Source organism: Elephas maximus, chromosome 2 (genome assembly GCF_024166365.1).
Source record: "Elephas maximus indicus isolate mEleMax1 chromosome 2, mEleMax1 primary haplotype, whole genome shotgun sequence".
In the NCBI taxonomy this organism is placed as follows: Eukaryota; Metazoa; Chordata; class Mammalia; order Proboscidea; family Elephantidae; genus Elephas; species Elephas maximus.
Window position 1 is genome coordinate 156,355,392 of NC_064820.1, and position 17,553 is coordinate 156,372,944.

At 42.6% G+C, this 17,553-nt stretch overlaps 1 protein-coding gene across 9 annotated transcripts in view; it reads left to right on the plus strand.

The window, feature by feature from the left end:
- The window catches only part of ARHGAP26 (Rho GTPase activating protein 26), a 536,050-nt gene that overhangs the window by 138,149 nt on the left and 380,348 nt on the right, over positions 1-17,553 (plus strand). For all 9 annotated transcript variants that reach the window (XM_049873956.1, XM_049873958.1, XM_049873960.1 and 6 more), the window contains exons 2-5: positions 2,045-2,140; positions 3,763-3,824; positions 8,053-8,124; positions 15,992-16,093. In XM_049873956.1, the coding sequence (XP_049729913.1) occupies positions 2,045-2,140; positions 3,763-3,824; positions 8,053-8,124; positions 15,992-16,093 (332 nt within the window). The remainder of the gene's footprint in view (positions 1-2,044; positions 2,141-3,762; positions 3,825-8,052; positions 8,125-15,991; positions 16,094-17,553) is intronic.

A 17,553-nucleotide genomic window follows, 5' to 3' on the forward strand; every position in this document is an offset into this window, starting at 1 on the left:
CAGCTTGTATTTCTGGCAGTTCCCTGTTGATATACTGCTGTAGCCGCTTTCGAATGATCTTCAGTAAAATTTTGCTTGCATGTGACATTAATGATATTGTTCGATAATTTCTGCATTCAGTTGGATTACTTTTCTTGGGAATAGGTATAAATATGGATCTCTTCCAGTCTGTTGGCCAGGAAGCTCTCTTCCATATTTCTTGGTGTAGAGGAGTGAGCACTTCCAGCACTGCATCTGTTTGTTGAAACATCTCAGTTGGCATTCCGTCAATTCCTGGAGCCTTGTTTTTTGCCAATGACTTCAGTGCAGCTTGGACTTCTTCCTTCAGTACCATCGGTTCCTTATCATATAAAATGATTGAACATCGACCAATTCTTTTTGGTATAGTGACTCTGTGTATGCCTTCCATCTTCTTTTGATGCTTCCTGCATCGTTTAATATTTTCCCTGTAGAATCCTTCAATATTGCTACTCGAGGCTTCAATTTTTTCTTCAGTTCTTTCAGCTTGAGAAATACTGAGTATTTTCTTCCCTTTTGGTTTTCTGTCTCCAGGTCTTTGCACCTGGAGACATCATAATTATGTCATCATAATACTTTGTCTTCCGGAGCAGCCCTTTGAAATCTTCTGTTCAGCTCTTTTACATCATTATTTCTTCCTTTTGCTTTAGTTACTCGACATTCAAGAGCAAATTTCAGTCTCCTCTGATATCCATTTAGGTTTTTTTTTTCTCTCCTGTCTTTTTAATGACCTCTTGCTTTCTTCACGTATTATGTCGTTGCACAACTCACCTGGTCTTCAGCCATTAGTGTTCAGTGCGTCAAATCTGTTCCTGAGATGGTCTTTAAATTCAGGTGGGACGTACTCGAGGTCGTACTTTGGCGCTCATGGACTTGTTCTAATTTTCTTAAGCTTCAACTTGAACTTGATATGAGTGATTGGCGGTCCCTGGCCTTGTTCTGACTGATGATATTGAGCTTTTCCATCATCTCTTTCCGCAGATGTAGTCGATTTGATTCCTGTGTATTCATCAGGGGAGGTCCATGTATATAGTCGCTATTTTTGTTGGTGAAAAAAGGTCTTTGCAATGAAGAAGCCGTTGGTCTTGCAGAATTCAATCGTGTGATCTCTGGCATTGTTTCTATCACCAAGGCTGTATTTTCCAACTACTGATTCTTCTTTGTTTCCAACTTTTACATTCCTGCATATAGGGAAGGGTATTGTTGAGTCAGATGTGGGAGCAGCTATACTAAAAAAATGGTACTGGAATGAAGGTGTTCAAGAGCTCAACACCTTTTTTTTAGTGTTGTAGAGCTCTAGTACGGGCTCTGACCCAGGCTCCTCCCTGACCTCCTTAGATGAATGGATTCCCATATGTGTCAAATAGGGGTGACAGGGCTCACTTTGTAGCTTGAGGAATTATAGCTATGACAAGAATCGTTAAAGCAAAAAAAAAAAAAAAAACTACTAAAGTAGAAAAGGGCCTGGTGTCATAAAGAGGTATGTACTATCTTGAATTGCTATATATATGTGTGTATGTATATATAAATAAATAATACGGAACCCTGGTGGTGCAGTGGTTAGGTGATTGTCTGCTAACCGAAAGGTCAGTGGTTGGGACCACCAGCTGCTCCACAGGAGAAAGATGTGGCAGTCTGCTTCTGTAAAGTTTACAGCCTTGGAGACCCTTTGGGGCAGTTCTCTCTATCCTGCAGGGTTGCTATGCATTGGAATTGACTCGATGGCAATGGATTTACATATATATATAAATAAGTATAAATATAAACATATATATGTATATATCCTGCTTTGATATAGACTCAGGAAATCTGCTAACTGCTGTATTAATACACACAGACACCCGTTGCTGTTGAGATTCCCCTGTAGGGCTTCTGAGGAGCAGCTGGTGGATTCAAACTGCCAACCTTTTGGTTAACAGCCGAGCTCTTAATTGCTGTGCCACCAGGGCCCCACTACATTAATAGGATTAAAAAGTGAACAGTTTATTTCAATAATACATGTTGTTTGCCCTCTTGTTCTTCCTAGATTTGTCATCAGCGAAGCGGAAATTTGCAGATTCCTTAAATGAATTTAAATTTCAGTGCATAGGAGATGCAGAAACAGATGACGAAATGTGTATCGGTAAGTCCTCACCTTCCATGAGATAAACAGGTTCATTGTTCACCACAACTCTCAATGTCTTAGCAGGAGCTTTTTCCTGGGAAAGAAGTGGCTGAGGTTAGTAAGTAAAGATGTCCACAGTAGCAGTGGAAGGGTCAGATTATGTGATGATCAAGGGCCCAGAATATTCTGGGCTCCTCCTCAGAGTCTGCGATTTCCTTACTAACTTTCTGGCCTGCAGGAGGAAAATTGAGATTTTGCAGTGGGATTCTCCTCTCTACCTTCCTTTCGTATTCTTCTTCTGACTGGTTTTGCGACGTTCTCTCCTCCGGTCCCCCCCGCCCCTCCTACTACAGTACTAAGACCATAGATCAAAAACATACAAGTAGTTGAGGAAAGAATTAGATCAGAGGCTGTAAAATGGTAACTCTTGGGCTGGGACCTGAGTGCATCCATGTTTTGTTTGGCTCTCAGTATTTTTTTTTTTTTTCTTTTAAATCTAATTACTATATGAATTGAACTTACAGAAGATTTCAGTTTTGTAGCTTCTCTGATAACTTGGAGAATCTGATGAAGGGTCACACACTCTGGTGTGGCAGCAGCTGGCTGGAGCTATGTAGCTGCTGCTGCTGCCTTCAAGTGGGCTGCAATCTCAGTGCACAGTTTACTGCGGTCGCCACCTCTCCCCTTTGTTTCCTCACCAGAGGCTGGGCATGGGCTACCATTTGCCACCATGCGGTGCTCTTGAACTCTTCACCATCACCTGCCTGTCTTCTGTAGGCAATGCTGAGCTCAGAGGATTTTCAATGTCAAGACGTCTTTCTTTGCCAGGCCCTAGTCATTACACCTATTCTTCTTCCCTGGGCATCTTGGTTGACTCTATTACATGAGCAAGAATTGGGAAAGCTATATTGAATTAATGATTTTGTCAAATGTTTATTGAGTCCCATTTGCCACACAGAGTGGCCAGGATCTGGGGATGAGCAAAGGTAGTTAAGAGAAAGTTGAAAGCAGTGAAAATGCATTAGTCTTTAACTCCTGGGTATCTGGAAGCTTTTCACAGTGCAGGGCTATTGCACTTAATGCCTATTGCCTTTGCAAATAATTCTGGTCAGGGAGACTCCCCACCTATGACCGCCTTGGTACAGGCTGCCTTCTAGTAGCTTGAGGACTCAGAGGAGGAACCCAAAGAAAAGGCACAGATGTGGTTTGTGGTGCCAGCGGCACTGTTTGTTTAGATTTGGTGTCAAAGAAAAGGTTGGGTTCTGACGCAGCCCCACAACAAAGGTTGAGGAGGTCAAATCCTGGGCAGGAAATCCTTCAGCTTCTAAGTGGAATTCTGCCCCTTCCAGCCTGGGGCCTGGGAGCCCGCCAGCAACTCAACAGTCATGGGTACTCTCAGGAATAGGCAGGGCTTTTCTTTGAAGAATTTTTTCCCTACCCATAGTGCCAAGTGGGATCAGCTTGTATTTTGGGATCGTCCTTGGTAGTTAATGATTAAAAGATAAGGGGAGCCTTGGGAAGCAATTGACATTAGACCCCTGTGTGTGCCAAGGGATTTAAATCCAAAACATAATATCTGGAGCTGAAGGCTTTCGAAGGCCTATTGCTCTCCTAATTCATGACCCCTTTTTCTTTTCCAGCAAGGTCTTTGCAGGAATTTGCCACTGTGCTCCGGAATCTTGAAGATGAACGGATGCGGATGGTGAGTATAGTTTGATTAGTCTTGTCCTAAGACAGCATAGTCACATCAAGGGGACAAAGGATTTGTTGCCATAGGAACCGGGCTGCAGTCCAGGCCCTGCCACTTGAGTGTGAGTACTAGGAGCTCTGGAGCAGGCCTCCTAGTCTCTGAGCCCTGGTTTCCTCATCTCTGCAACGGGCATCTAAATATCTAGTTTACAAGATTTGGAGCCTTTGGTAGATGGTAAAAGATTATTCTGGGTGATTTTAGAATGGCATTGTTGTTCTCCTAAAGATTCATTCTTAAGATATGTACATAAGGTACATGATTTAAGGGTGGACCTTTTGAGTTATTTAGCTTTTTTGGGGCCTCACACGCTTTCCTGGAAGGACAGGAATAAAGGTGCCACACTCTGCTCTGCCTTTCTCCCCTTTTTATTAAACCTGCCCAAGAGCTTTTCGAGGACAGAGATCACTTCTTACTTCACTTTTAATTCCAAGGCACCTAAAATAGTGCTTGGCATGTAGTAGGCACCCACAAAAAGGGTACTTAGTCAGTTAAGGTAACTATAAGAAGCTCTTTAAAGAGAGACATTTTGCACATTCAAGAATCAAATGCACCCTGAGACTGTGGTCCATGGACACTCTTTTTAACTCTGTATTGAAGTAACTCCTGAGGTTCATCCTTCAGCTAAAGATTAGACAGGCCCATAAAACAAAATGAGACTAAAAGGGCACACTAGCCTAGCGGCAAGGATAGGAACAGGGGACAGGAAGGCTAGTAATGAGGAACCCAAGGTCGAGAAGGGGAGAGTGTTGACACATTGTGGGGTTGGTAACCAATGTCACAAAACAAAAGGTGTATTAATTGTTTAATGAGAAACTAGTTTGCTCTGTAAACGTTCATCTAAAGTACAATAACAAATAAAAGCAAACAAGCTTAAAAAAAAAAAATCAAATGGAGATCTCCAGGTTCTTTGAGGTATCTTTTGTACTAGGGTTTATTCTGATGTGGCCCAGCATCGGTGGATGAGACATTCCACGTTCTCAGGAAGTTCTTTTACGTCTTCCCCCATATCCCTAAGATACCGGGGTGAAGCCTGCTCTGAGATCCTCTGCTGGCTCCAGCTCACTGGGCCCTGGGAGGGCTTGTCTCTAGGCAGCAGTGCTCCAAAGACTTGTGAAAATTCCACCAATACCATTTTCATCTCTTCCCGTACTAATGACTGACACTTTGATCACATAAGTCTGTCAAGATATATTATGCAGCCAAGTACTTGACATATGTTTTCTCTTTTAATCCACACAGTGGCTCTGTGAGGTGGTGCCTATACTATCCCCATTTCCCAGGTGCAGAAACTGAGGTTTTCAGATGTTAAGTAACTTGCCCAAGGTCACACAGTTCCTAAGTGACACAATCTGGATTCAAATCCAAGCCTGCACTTTACCAAAGAATGTGGGAATTTCCTTAAATTTCCAAATAGAACAGAAGCCTCTCACCTTTTGCCCTGCAGGGACAGATTGAGAGCCCTACTTCCCTGATTGCTCACTGCTGGTTAGTTGAACCCGAATCCAGAGGGTAGTGACGGCAGCAACGTGGTGGTGGTGGGTGGAGGCAGGGGAAAGTGTGTGTGTTTGTGCACGTGCTGTTGCCTGAGAAAGGGAAGTGATTCTTTGGAGTCTGATTCTTGGCTGAGTTAGTGTTTGAGGGCGGGGGTGTGGTGAGCAAATCATGACGAATACCCTGCACATTGCTATGCCCTGTGGTAAGGGAACAATGGCTAGATTATACTTTTCAGCTTGCCTCTGCAATTTTGTTATTAGTGTCAGTGATTGAGTTTTTACTGTCTGCATATGGGTATCTGTCCATCACAAGCCCCTTCCCTACCTCCTTTCCCTGTGACAGCTGCATCATCCATTCAGCTCAGCTTCCAAATCCACACCTCCTTTGGGAAGCCTTCCCTGACTCCCTGGGGTATTTGGCCATCCTTTCTATTTTCTGGAGTCCCTGGGTGGTGCAAGTAGTTGATGTGTTTGACTGCTAACCAAAAGATCAGAGGTTCAAATCTACCCAGAGGTGCCTTGGAAGAAAGTCCTGGCAATCTACTTTTGAAAAATCAGCCATTGAAAACCCTTTGGAGGACATTTGTGCTCAGACACACATGGGGTTGCCATGAGTCAGAGTCAATTTGATGACAACTGCTTTGGTTCTATTAATATCCAGTTCAGGCCTCTGATTCTACATTTACCACATTGTGTCCTGATAGTCACTGAACATGTCTGTGTCCCGTAGTAAATGTGAATTCCTCAAGGGCAGAGAATGTGATTCTGTGCCCCCAACATCCACCACAGTGCTGAGAACTGAGTGACCATTATGCAGTCCTAAGACCTTAGACCCAGAGGGCCATTATTGATCCCCATCTGCAATCTGCCATTTGACAGATGAGAAAACTGAGGCCTTGTCAAGGCTGGTAGCATGTAGTAGCAGGACTGGGACAAGGACTTGGGTATCCTGCTTCTCAGGTGAGCAGCTGAATTCTTTTCTATATTTAGCATCTACTTAGGGTTGGAAACCCTGGTGACAGAGTAGTTAAGAGCTACAGCTGCTAACCAAAAGGTCGGCATTCCTTGGAAACTATGGAGCAGTTCTACTCTGTCCTGTAGGGTCGCTCTGAGTCAGAATTGACTTGACAGCGGTGGGTTTGGTTTTGGTGGGTTAGGTTTGGCTTCTCAACCCTGAATAACGTGGAGAATTTACAAAATACTGATGTCTGAGAAAAGGCCAGAAAATCCAATTTATTTGGTCTGGAGTATGCCCTGGGCATTGGGGTTTTTAAAAACTCCCTGGTGATTTTAATGTGTAGGTAGGGCTGAGGATCACTGACTTAGGGGCTCAGGACACCATTATGAGCTTTAGAGACTTGGGGTTGATTTGTGGAGAAGAAACAAGTGAACCAATTAAGCAGCGTCAAATAATAAATATCAAAAAACTTGCAACACTCTAGTGTTAAAATGAGCTTTTCTGAAATAAGTGCTCTCAAATGTGGGAAATGAATCTGGAGACCTGTCTTCTTCCGTCCCTCACATCCACTCAGTCCTTTGCTGTGTCCATCAAGGGCTTCTGGCATTCACTCTGTTGGTTTCGTTGCAGTGGACATGCATGTGATTTAGAAAACAACGCTTTGTTGCGACAAGATTCCTGAAATAGTTAGTTGAGCGAACAGTGAGCAATGAATGATGTAAGAAGAAAGATTGTTAAATATTGTACTGCCTTAGAAAAGACCATAGACTCTTACAGCTGGAACAGTCCAGCCCACTCATTTTGCAAATGAAGAAATTAGAGCCTAGAAAGGTTAAATACTTTGCCCATGGTGACACAGTTGGCAGCAGATCAATGAATCATTAATTCATTCATTTAGTCATTAAAAATCTTAGTGCTCCGTTGTTCCAGCACTCCTCTGTTTTCTTGGGGATAGTGGTGACCAACAAATATAGACAGGCGTAATGGTGAGCAAGAAAATTACACCTGGCATATGCGTTCTGAAGAAAACACGTGGTGGGGTGGTGGGAAGTTTTTTGGATTGCATCGGTGGTCAGGAAAGGCCTGACCTTTAAGTTGAAACTTTATAATAAAGAGCTGGCTATGTGAGGATTTGGGGGCAGAGCATCCAAGGCAGAGGCCCTGAGGTGGGACAAGTTTGGTGCATTTGAGGATTGGAGAGGACAGTGTGGCTGGATAGAGAGCCTGAGGGAGTGAGCTCTATGAGATGAAACTGAGAGGCAGGCAGTGGTCAGGAGGCACGAGATGTCTCCACCCCAGTCCAGACCTGGTCAAGATCAGGCTTAGAAGGTTTGTCATGCCACCAGATGTCCAAAGGTGCTTTGTTTTTTGTTTGTTTTTAACCTAGGCTCAGGGGAGAGGGAACATTGAAAAGAGGATGTCACCTGACACTTGAAACTTAGTCTCTGGTCTGTCACCAGCTCATCTCTGCTTTCAAGATGTTTGCTGAGATTTTTAGAGTGGCTCATTTTTACCTTTAAAGAATCAATATTAATCATGCCCCAAAAGAACTGATGACGTTGAATTGACACGCTGTTAATTCAAGTGTTGTGAGCAGCTCACACTCACACAGTGTTGCGCTATCAGGTTTTACACTGAGATACCAGAGCTGTTGTACTTCTTTACTGATGCTGCTTTTGTACCTCCTCCTCCCACCCCCCGCCCCCGGCCCTCTGTTCCTCCTCTCCAGATTGAGAATGCCAGCGAGGTGCTCATCACCCCCTTGGAGAAATTTCGAAAGGAGCAAATTGGCGCTGCCAAGGTAAGACTTCCACAAAACCTTGTTCTTCGATTTTAAGGTTGGGGGTGTGGAAAACGCAACTGCAGGCCCATCTGCTTCAGTAAATCTTCCTGGGTAAAGCAGCCTTGAGCCCAACTCTTCTGTTTCACAAGTGACTGAAGTTAGACTGTCTGAGGGGTCAACTCCATGAGCAACCATTCTAGCATTTTGCTATGTAATCACTTAGTGCTAATTCTAAATTATCTAGAGATAGAAACTATGCCTCCTTTATGTTATTAGATAGCTGTGTGCTTGGGCAATTTTTTCAAGAGAAACTGAAATACCAGAGTTTTAATTGGAAATTTCCTGGTTTTTAAAAAATGTTGGAAAATAATTTAAAAGTTCACCTTAAACATAGTGGAGATACAAACAAACCAAAAAACCCAGCCACCTCCTCAGCACTGTTTCAGCCCAGAGGTCACCAGTTGATGTTATTGACCTAAAGGGATTGCAGCCAAAACTTGGCAGATTTTCATGTGTTATTGAAACACCGCAGAGAGAATCCTGCTCACTTGTAAAGGGTGAAAGAGAAAGTGCCTTCTCCAGGGCTCCCCTGCCCTGGGTAATTCACTAGGCAATTTCAGCCAGCGTGACCTTCAGTAGAGTGTTAGAGGCCACCTGCAGGGAAGATGTTTTCATTGGCATTAGTGACAGCAAAAGGGTTTTCCAGATTTTCTGCCTGTTTTCCTGGAACTGTGAGTCAGTTGTGCTATAGTCCTTTGCTCTACCTGCAGGGGTTTGGGACTCCATCACCCTCTTACTCTTTTAGGTGGTAAGGATTTTACTCAGTTGTAAAATGGCTTTGAGGAAGTGATTATAGGTGGGAAAAGATACCTGAAATGTAATGAATTGGGCTTCTATCTCTCTTTTAAGGAAGTGTGTCTACTTTCTGGAAATAAATAAGATTGGACCCAGAAAGATTTCATTGACTCACAGTCATTCAGAGGAATGGTAGCCATAGTTTGAAGGGAGGGACTGTGGTAAGATTTTCTCCCATCTACAGCACTTCTATGACCATTTTATAGTCTACATTTACAAAGAGATTGGAGCTGGTTGGTTTTATATCAGAGACTAAGCAATGTGCAATTTAAAGGAAATCTCGTTCCACTAAGATTTTGTCCAAGACTTTGAACCAGCACCTTGATGGCCGAGTATACGCTGTGTGTGAATCTTCTCTGAGCTCTCGCTGAGCAGGCCTTCCCCGCCTTGAGGCTTGTGCTTTCCCGCTCCTGAAAACACACGGCAGTGGCTTCAGAAGGTTAGAAAGAGCTTTGTGACAGAGGAAGAGCAGACCTCCTTATTGAGCTATTTCCCAGTAGTCACTTCTCCTTCTGCGTACAGATGCCTCTCTGGCCTCTTCCTTAGCAGTAGTTTGGGGGTTACCACGGTTACCACAGAGGAGGAGCAGAAGGCCGAGTGGTCTCTCTTTGGGTTTAATATCAGTCATCTTAATGACAGAAGCAGGTTCTTTTTGGAGGATGGGCTGTAAGTGGTGAAAAATACAAAAATAAAAGAATTTAAATAGTCACTCGCTGAAACCTGTTTCCGCTCACATATATACTGTATGCTCTCATTTCCACTAAAGAATGACTTGATGCCATTTGGGCCGATTTCTCATCCCTCCCCCTGTGTCCTCTCTTTTTTCGGTGTGCCTGTTCCTCTCCCAAACCCCCATAGTTTATTATTGTGTTGCTGTGTGCTGTTGAGTCGGCTTAGACTCATAGCGACCCTACTGTATGACAGAGTAGAACTGTCCCATAGGGTTTCCAAGGGTATAATCTTTATGGGAATAGATTTCCAGGTCTTTCTCCTACACAACTGCTGGTTGGGTTCAAACAGGTGACCTTGACCTTTTGGTTAGCAATCTATTGCTTAACCATTGTACCACCCATTAAAAAACAACGACAACCAAACCATTGCTGTCTAGTTGAGTTCAACTCACAGAGACCCCACAGGACAGAGTAGGACTGCCCCATAGGGTTTCCAAGGCTGGAAATCTTTATGGAAGCTGACTGCCACATCTTTCTCCCACATAGCAGCCAGTAGGTTTGAACAGCCAACCTTTCAGTTAGCAGCAGAATACTTTAACCACTGTGCCACCAGGGCTCCTTCAATTTATCTCATAGTGTTATGTAAATTTAAGGGAAAACAAGTACAGAAACAACACACACCCTACTAGGAGATCTAGGATTTAGTTTCAAGAATGCCTAAGAGCCAACCAGTGCTCTTCAGCTGTTTTTGGTTGCAGCTAAGTGGACGCTTCTGAACTCCGCCTGTGTGATGCTAAAATTACTTTTTCCTCCTCCTTCCCTCCCTGGTTCTGCTTTGGTTACTATAACAACCTGTTGCGACTTGCAAGAAGCAGAAGTTAGAGTGTTTGCTGTGGAGGCTGCCAGGAAGGAGGACCCCTGGGCATTCTTGTGCTAATGGGGCTACCTAGGAGTGGAACACAGCCCCAGAGCTTGGCATAACCGTGGCCTTGTGTTTAAAGTTCTGAATTTGGGGGAGTTGGGTTTTCCTGCATCAGAGGTGCATTTGGAGATCTGGACTCTAATGAAAGTAGAATAGACATTAGAGAGTAGTGCTTAAGAGTGGGCTCCAGAACTAGATGGCTCTGAGTCCAAATCCCACTTCTGCCGTTTGTGTGTAAATGCAGGGAAGTTTACATCTCTCCATGCCTGTTTCCTGATATGTAAAATGGGATAATAGTACTTACTTTAGAGTTATTATGAGGAAGATATGAGTGAACTTATATAAAGTGCTTAGAATACTTAGTGTCTGTCATGTAGTTAGCAGTCATTTGATGTTAGCTGTTTTATTAGATATACACAGTTCACTTGTTAAAAAAATACGTGAGAGCCTGCTCTGTGCCTGGCACTGCACTATGCACTGGTATATGGTGAGAGCAAGTACAAATGTGTTTGCCATGCTCTTGGTATGGCTGGGTAGAAAGACATTGTGTTAGGTGCTGTTGAGTCGGTTTCAACTCATAGCAACCCCGTATATAACAGAACGAAACACTGCCTGGTCCTGCACCATCCTCAGAGTTATCATTATGCTTGAGCCTGTTGTTGCAGCCACTGTGTCAATCCATCTTGTTGAAGGCCTTCTTCTTTTTCACTGACCAAGCATGATGTCCTTCTCCAAGGACTGATCTCTCCTGATAACATGTCCAAAGTACGTGAGACAAGTCGTGCCATCCTTGGTTCTAAGCAGCATTCTGGCTGTACTTCTTCCAAGACAGATTTATTCATTCTTTTGGCAGTCCATGGAATATTCAGTATTCTTCACCAACACCATAATTCAAAGGCGTCAATTCGTCTTCGGCCTTCTTATTCATTTTGCAGCTTTCATATGCGTATGAGGTGATTGAAAACACTATGGCTTGGATCAGGCATACCTGAGTCTTCAAGGTGGCATCTTTGCTCTTCAACACCTTAAAGAGGCTTTTTGCAGCAGATTTTCCCAACTCAATGCATCTTTTGATTTCTTGACTGCTGCTTCCATTGGCATTGATTATGGATTCAAGTAAAATGAAATCCTTTACAACTTCAGTATTTTCTCTGTCTGTCATGATGTTGCTTATTGGTCCAGTTGTGAAGGTTTTTGTTGTCTTTATGTTGAGCTGTAGTCCATACGGAAGGCCGTGGTCTTTGATCTTCATCAGTAAGTGCTTCAAGTCCTCTTCACTTTCAGCAAGCAAGGTTGTGTCATCGGCATAATGCAGGTTGTTGATGAGTCTTCCTCCAATCCTGATGCCAATTTCTACTTCATATGGTCCAGCTTCTTGGATTATTTGCCCAGCATACAGATCAATTAAGTATGATGTAAGAATACAACCCTGATGCATATCTTTCCTGACTTTAAACCACACAGTATCCCCTTGTTCTGTTTGAACGACTGCCTCTTGGTTTAAGTACAGATTCCTCATGAGTCAATTAAGTATTCTGGAATTCCTGTTCTTTGGAATTAAAAAAAAAATTTTTTTATTGTGCTTTAAGTCAATGTTTACAAGTCAGTCTCTCATACAAAAATTTATATACACCTTGCTATATATTCCTAGTTGCTGTCCCCCTAATGAGACAGCACACTCTTTCTCTCCACCTTCTGTGTTCGTGTCCACTCAGCCAGCTTCTGACCCCCTCTGCCTTCTCCTCTCCCCTCCAGACAGGTGTTGCCCACATAGTCTCATGTGTTTACTTGATCCGAGAAGCTCACTAGTATCATTTTCTATCCTATAGTCCAGTCCAGTCTTTGCATTGTTATCCATAATTTATTATGATACACACAGTTGAATACCTTTGCATAGTCAATGAAATACAGGTAAACATCTTGTATTCTCAGCTTTCAGCCAGGATCCATCTGACATCAGCAGTGATATCCCTTGTTCCATGTCCTCTTCTGAATCTGGCTTCAATTTCTGGCAGTTCTGTCGATGTACTGCTGCAACCACTTTTGAATGATTGTCAGCAAAATTTTACTTATGTGATATTACTGATATTGTTCGATAACTTATACTTTCTGTTGGATCACCTTTCTTTGGAATGGGTACAAATATGGATCTCTCCCAGTTGGCTGGCCAGGCAACCATCTTCCAGATTTCTTGGCACAGATGAGTGAGCACGTCCAGTGCTGCATCTGTGTGTTGAAACATCTTAGTTGGTATTCTGCCAATTCCTGGAGCTTCGTTTTTCACCAGTGCCTTCAGTGCAGCTTGGACCTCTTCCTTCAGTATCATCAGTTCTTTATCATATGCTACCTCTAGAAATGGCTGAATGTTGACCAATTCTTTTTAGTATAGCGACTCTTTTGATTTTCTTTTGATTTCTTCCTACTTTGTTTAGTATTTTCCCCACAGAATCCTTCAACATTGCAACTTGTGACTTGAATTTTTGTTTAGTTCTTTCAGCTTGAGAAATGCTGAGCATGTTCTTCCCTTTTGTTTTTCTATCTCTAGGTCTTTGTACATTTTATTGTAATACTTTACTTTGTTTTCTCAAGCTACCCTTTGAAATTTTCTGTTCAGCTGTTTTACTTCATCATTTCTTCCTTTCGTTTTAGCTACTCTGTGTTCAAGAACAAGTTTCAGAGTCTCTTCTGACATCCATTTTGGTCTTTTCTTTCTTTCCTGCCTCTTTAATAACTTCTTGCTTTTTTCTTATATGATATCATTCTACAACTTGTCTGGTCTTTGGTTATTAGTGTTCAATGCATGAAATCTATTCTTGAAATGGTCTCTAAATTTAGGTGGGATATACTCAAGGTTGTACTTCGGTTCTTGTGGACTTGTTCTAATTTTCTTCAACTTGAATTTGACTTAGCATATGAACAATTGATGGTTAGACATAGTTGTTGTTAGGTGCCGTCGACTTGGTTCCAATTCATAGCAACCCTAAATTCAACAGAACAAAACACTGCCCAGTCCTGGGCCATCCTAAAAATCGTTGTTATGCTTGAGCCCATTGTTGCAGCCACTGTGTCAATCCATCCTGTTGAGGGTCTTCCCCTTTTTCGCTAACCCTCTACTTTACAAAGCATGATGTCCTTCTTCAGGGACTGATCCCTCCTGATAACATGTCCAAAGTATGTGAGATGTAGCCTTGCTGTCCTCGCTTCTGAGGAGCATTCTGGCTGTATCTCTTCCAAGACAGATTTATTCATTCTTTCGGCAGTCCATGGAATATTCAGTATTCTTCTCCAGCACCACAATACAAAGGCATCAGTTCATCTTCGATCTTCTTTATTCATCATCCAGCTTTCACACGCATATGAGGCAGGATTATATCATTTCACCATACCTATTCAATGCTGAGAAAGATAGTAGACAAGAGATATAAATAAACTTCTAATTACAAATTGTGGTAGGTGCTTTGAGGGCTTACATGTGCTGGAACTTGGAAAACAAGTGATGTTCTTAATAAAAAGGAGGTAGGTTTAATTGATGCGAATCTCACCATCACACCACCACCATCACTTACCAGTTACTGAGCAGTTTCCCTATTTTAAGCACTCTGCTAAGCGTTATATATGATTTTTTTCCCATCTAATCCCAATAGTCCCCTTAGCTCTATTTGGTTATATAGTATTTGAGCTAAAAGAAGAAACCTGAGTGATTATTTCTTGCAATCATCCTCAATTTATAGATGAGGAAACTGATTTCTGGAGATTAACAGTGATTTGTTTATAGCGGCGGGAATAAATTCCAGAAGGCTGACCCTCTGCCCAATATCTATCTAGCCTCCTCCTGTGAAGTTAATTCTGACTCATAGTGATCCTATAGGACAGAGTAGATCTCCCCCATAGGGTTACCAAGGCTGTATCTTTATAGAAGCAGACTACTTCATCTTTCTCCTGTGGAACGGCTGGTGGGTTCCAACCGCCCAATTTTCAGTTAGTAGCTCTTTTAATGAATTCTCTAAAAGGTGAAAACCTTCTTGTGTCCTGAGTAATTCTGAGTGATACCAGCCTCCCATTTTAAGAGCATTATTTAAATCCTAATAGAGTTATTACTTGTAGAGGACTTGCCCTGCTTTTCTCGAGGGCAGAAGCTGCTTCCCTTCCTCTTTAACTTTGGCGTCCTCTTAAATGTGGAACGTGGAATGTGGAGGCTGGAGTTGCCAGCATGTCACAGAATGTGACTCATGTTCCCTGGCCTTTTTCACCTCTGGCCAGCTGAACTGCCTCAGCACCAGGGTTGTCCTTGTTGGGGTTGCGGACAAGGCCGATGGGAATGGATATGTGAGCATTAATTGTAGTTGATACCCCAGCTCAAAGTCACTGGCTTCTATAAAGGAAAAGTGTTGTTTGAATCAAATATCTTGCCCGTGGCCTCGCTCAGATTTGAAGGAGTAATGTCTCCTCAGGGACCCTTGGTGGCAAAGTGGTTAAGTGCTAGGCTGCTAACCAAAAGGTTGACTCTTTGAACCCACCAGCTGCTCCGTGGGAGAGAGATGTGGCATTCTGCTCCCATAAAGATTACAGCCTTGGAGACCCTATGGGGCAGTTCTGCTCTGTCTTATAGAGTTGCCGTAAGTTGGAATCTACTTAACAGTATGCAACAACAACAACGACAGGCACACTTCACATAAGGTGTACCCAAGTTTGTGTCATGCCATTATTACTTTTTATTATACCATGAGCAATTTTCCATGTGACTGTATAGCTTACTAATTATATTTCTTGCATGTCCCATTATTTAATTATTTCAAGCCCTATCCTTGTTCAGTGATATCGCTTCTATTGTTTTGCTATTATAAATGGTGCTATGGTGGACACGTTGTGTGGCACATTCTTCTTTATTTTGAATCATTCCTCACTTAAAGACCCAGATGTTGTATTGTGTTAAGAGATATTTAGGTCTTTATATTAAGAAGTACTTTTTGAGCACTCTTCAGGCTGATCTAGCCTTAGGCTAGACTTGTCCAATTATATATAGCTGTAGATAGATCTTCCTTCTTTGCAATTATTTTCGTAGTGAACTCCCCCCCTTCCCCTTTCTTTGGCTTTGAAATATCCTCCTGGGTTAGAAAGTAGAAATTTTCTGCTTTCACAATTGAAGTTCTTAGAAGGCGAAATCCTGATTCTGCCACTAATGCTGGTATTTACCTAATTTCTGCATAGCGGTGCCTGTTTAATAGACATTCAAACCCACCAGTCTGTTGCTGGATGGTTGCATGGTGTAGTGGGTATTATTTGAAGAGTAGCCCATCTACTGCTGCTCTTATCGTCTGAGGGAACTAGCTATGCAGCTGTGAAGAAGAGAAGAAGACCAAGACTGTTTTTATTCATGCAGCATCTTATTCTCTTTTTTTCTTCTCCCCCCTCTTGTCCTTTGTTCTCTTTTTGCCAGGAAGCCAAAAAGAAGTATGACAAGGAGACAGAGAAGTATTGTGGCATCTTAGAAAAACACTTGAATTTGTCTTCCAAAAAGAAAGAATCTCAGCTTCAGGAGGTAAGAAACTTTACTAGTATCCTGGATAAAGCGTTCACCAGTAATTTTTACATGGTGCTGTGGGAATGTGCTGGTTGCCCCAAGGGTTGGAAGAGACCTTGGACACCAGGAGCTCCATCTCCATCCTTCACCTTTATACCCTCCTGTTTGTGGCTGCCCAGCCTGTCAATGGCCAAGGAACATGCTGTTCACCAAGACCACCCACTTCCTTGTTGGGAGGCCCTAGTTGTTAGAAAGTACTTCTTCCTTTCAAATTGAGACCCACTTTCTTATTTCTCTTAACCTTACCTCTTGGCCTTAATTCTGCTCTCTGTCACTTTACCTTTTGCCTTTCTGCCTCATAGCAGTGATTTGAAATGTCAGCCTCTGAAACTTTGGTCATCCTTCGTGAATGTGAAATTTTTTATTATTTCAACCAGTACTTGACATTAATTTTTTTTTTAAACAATGCTTTATTGTCCCCTATATGTATTATGGAGTCCCTACATGGTACCAGTGGTTAATGTGCTTGACTGCTAACCTGAAAGTTAGAGGTTTAAGTTTACCCAGAGGCACCTCAGAAGAAAGGCCTGGTGATCTACTTTTAAGAAGTCAGCCACTGAAAACCCTACAGAGCAAAGTTCTACTCTGACACACATGGGGCTGCCATGAGTCAGAATCGACTCCATGGTAACAAATACTGGTACTGGTAATTTGGTAATTTTGTTTCTAGATATAAATTATTTGACCAGTCCCCTGGTCTTCTTGGATCTGCATGGGCTCTTTTTAAAAGTAGTCCACTTGGAAAGAAAAGACAGCTTTGCAACTGCAGAGCTATGACTGTTTTTACTCATGGAGATTTTTTTGCATGGCGGCAAGGAAGTTTATGTATTTCTGGGAGACAGGGCGTTTTTCTGCTAAAAATCCAAATTTGGCTTCACTGTCATCTTATTTAGCTTTTAACGGTTTGTGTGACCTTTCTCAGGATATGTGCTAAAGAGAGGCTCTGACTGTCAGGCTAACTCTCACCCTTAAGTTTGGTTTCATTTTGAGTAAACACCCTTCCAGTGCTTGAGTCAGCAGAAGTTCATGCGGGGCTGTAGGGCTGAGAGATCTGAAAGATGAAGAGAGCTCAGATCCCAGGATTGCTGCACATCTTCAGTTAGGACTGTTGGCTTTGAAATGAGTGTTTAAACCAGTTCTTTGCGCGATGATTATGAATATTTGTCGTTGGCTCCCGTGGTTGTTGGGTAGTCAGTCAGTCTTCAGCAAATGTTTTAATGTATTTTACAGGTCAGTTCTTGGCCTGATCCAGGAAACAGCAGCTGAGTATTTGGTGTGAGCTGTAGAAAGTAGAAAACACTAACCTATCCTTGAAGATCTTGTACCTGAGTAAGGAAAAAAAACCAAATGCGTGAGGAAGTGATTCTTGATGCAGCATAGCTACTCAGGTAGATCCTGTCATATGTGATTGAGAAGAC